This window comes from Otolemur garnettii, unplaced genomic scaffold, assembly GCF_000181295.1.
Source record: "Otolemur garnettii isolate 467f Iridium unplaced genomic scaffold, OtoGar3 scaffold00204, whole genome shotgun sequence".
In the NCBI taxonomy this organism is placed as follows: Eukaryota; Metazoa; Chordata; class Mammalia; order Primates; family Galagidae; genus Otolemur; species Otolemur garnettii.
This window is the reverse complement of record NW_003852599.1, coordinates 671,205-673,055: the sequence shown is the minus strand read 5'-3', so window position 1 is coordinate 673,055 and position 1,851 is coordinate 671,205. Positions and strand designations below refer to the sequence as shown.

The following is a 1,851-nucleotide window of genomic DNA, read 5'->3' as shown; positions in this document are numbered from 1 at the left end:
AAATAACCTTGTAAGGCAGCAGAGAAGGCATCACTAGCCTTATTTTATGCATAAAAACTGAGGTTAGGGCAGCGCCTGTGGCTCAAAGGAGTAGGGCGCTGGCCCCATATGCCAGAGGTGGCAAGTTCAAACCCAGCCCTGGCCAAAAACTGCAAAAAACAAACAAACAAACAAAAAAACTGAAGTTAGCTGGGGTCAGTAGCTCATGCCTGTAATCCTAGCTCTCTGGGAGGCTAAAGTAGAAGGACTGCTTGAGGCCAAGAATTTGAGACCAGCCTGAGCAAAATAAAGACACCGTCTCTACTAAAAACAGAAAAATCAGCTAGGTGTGGTGGCCTATACTTATACTCCCAGCAACTCCACAGGCTAAACAGAAGAATAGCCTTGAGTCAGGGAGTTTGAGGTTGCAATGAGCTATGATGACACTAATGCACATTAGACTCACCAACAGATTGAGACCCTATCTCCAAAAACAAAAACACAGGTGAGAGATTATGTACTTCCCCAAGGTCACACCATTGGCAGTCCCAGAATTTCAAGTTTGTTGATTCCTAGGGGTTTTCCATACTAAGGGAACTGAGGAGGGGAAGAAAGAGATTGCAGGAATCCAACAGAAACCGAAATATTTAATCTTACTGTTATGTTACCTGGCTTTCGTCTGCAGAACAGGAATGACTTTGCCTAGTCTTCTCTCATTGCCTTTAATCTTCCCAGAATCCTTGTCAAGAACATCCTGTTTTTTCCCAGAGGAAAAGAAAAGGAATGTAAGATGAAGGATGGTTCTTAGTTGTATAAAAACCACAGAAAACATTATTTATAGAGATTATTTAGCTTAGTGGCTACAAAGGCACATCCTTAAAAACTACTACATTTATAAGAGCTTCTAGTAGTGCTTTAAATGAGATGGTAACTATAATCTTAAGAAAAAAAAAACCTGGCTGTTCCCATGGTGGTGGGTTATCAAATTTATTAACATTAGGGACATGAAAGCTGGTAAACAACCCCCTAGTGCTAAATTTCACTGGCTTTAATTAAAAAAGCCAGGCATAGTGGCTCACACTTGTAATCCCAGAACTGTGGGAGGCTGAGGAGGGAGAATTACTTGAGCTCAGGGGATCAAGACCTGCCTGAGCAAGAGTGAGAATTCGACTCATTTAAAAAACAAAAAAAAGAAAGAAAGAAAAACCCAGCCAGGTACCACAGTGAGTGCCTATAATCCTAGCAGCTTCCAGAGGCTGACCACAACCTGAGTCTGAAGTTGCAGTGAGCCATTATGACGCCATTGCACTCTGCTCAGGGCATAGAGTGGGACTCTGTCTCAACAATAAAAAAAAAAAATAAACAATTTAAGAAAAGGAGAAAAACACTTTTTTTTTTCTTGAGACAGTCTCAAGCTGTTGCCCTGGGTAGGGTGCTGTGACATCACAGCTCACAGCAACCTCAAACTCTTGGGCTCAAGCGATTCTCTTGCCTCAGCCTTCCAAACAGCTGGGACTACAGGTACCCGCCACAATGCCCAGCTATTTTTTTGGCTGTAGTTGTCATTGTTGTTTGGCGGGCCCAGGCTGGATTCAAACCCAGTAGCTCTGGTGTATGTAGCTGCTTGAGCTACAGGCACCGAGCAAGGAAAAAAACACTTTTAAAACCCCATGTAGTGGCTCGGCTCCTGTGGCTCAAGTGGCTAAGGTGCCAGCCATATACACCTAAGGTGGAGGGTTCGAATCCAGCCTGGGCCCACCAAACAACAACGGCTGCAACCAAAAAATAGCCAGGCGCTGTGGCGGGCGCCTGTGGTCCCAGCTGCTTGGGAGGCTGAGGCAGGAGACTTGCTTAAGCCCAGGAGTTGGAGGT

The 1,851-nt window shown here is 44.6% G+C and overlaps 1 protein-coding gene across 2 annotated transcripts in view; it reads right to left on the bottom strand.

Moving 5' to 3' along the window:
* The window catches only part of S100PBP (S100P binding protein), a 41,487-nt gene that overhangs the window by 27,582 nt on the left and 12,054 nt on the right, over positions 1–1,851 (bottom strand). For both annotated transcript variants that reach the window (XM_023507771.1, XM_023507772.1), the window contains one exon: positions 648–733. In XM_023507771.1, the coding sequence (XP_023363539.1) occupies positions 648–733 (86 nt within the window). The remainder of the gene's footprint in view (positions 1–647; positions 734–1,851) is intronic.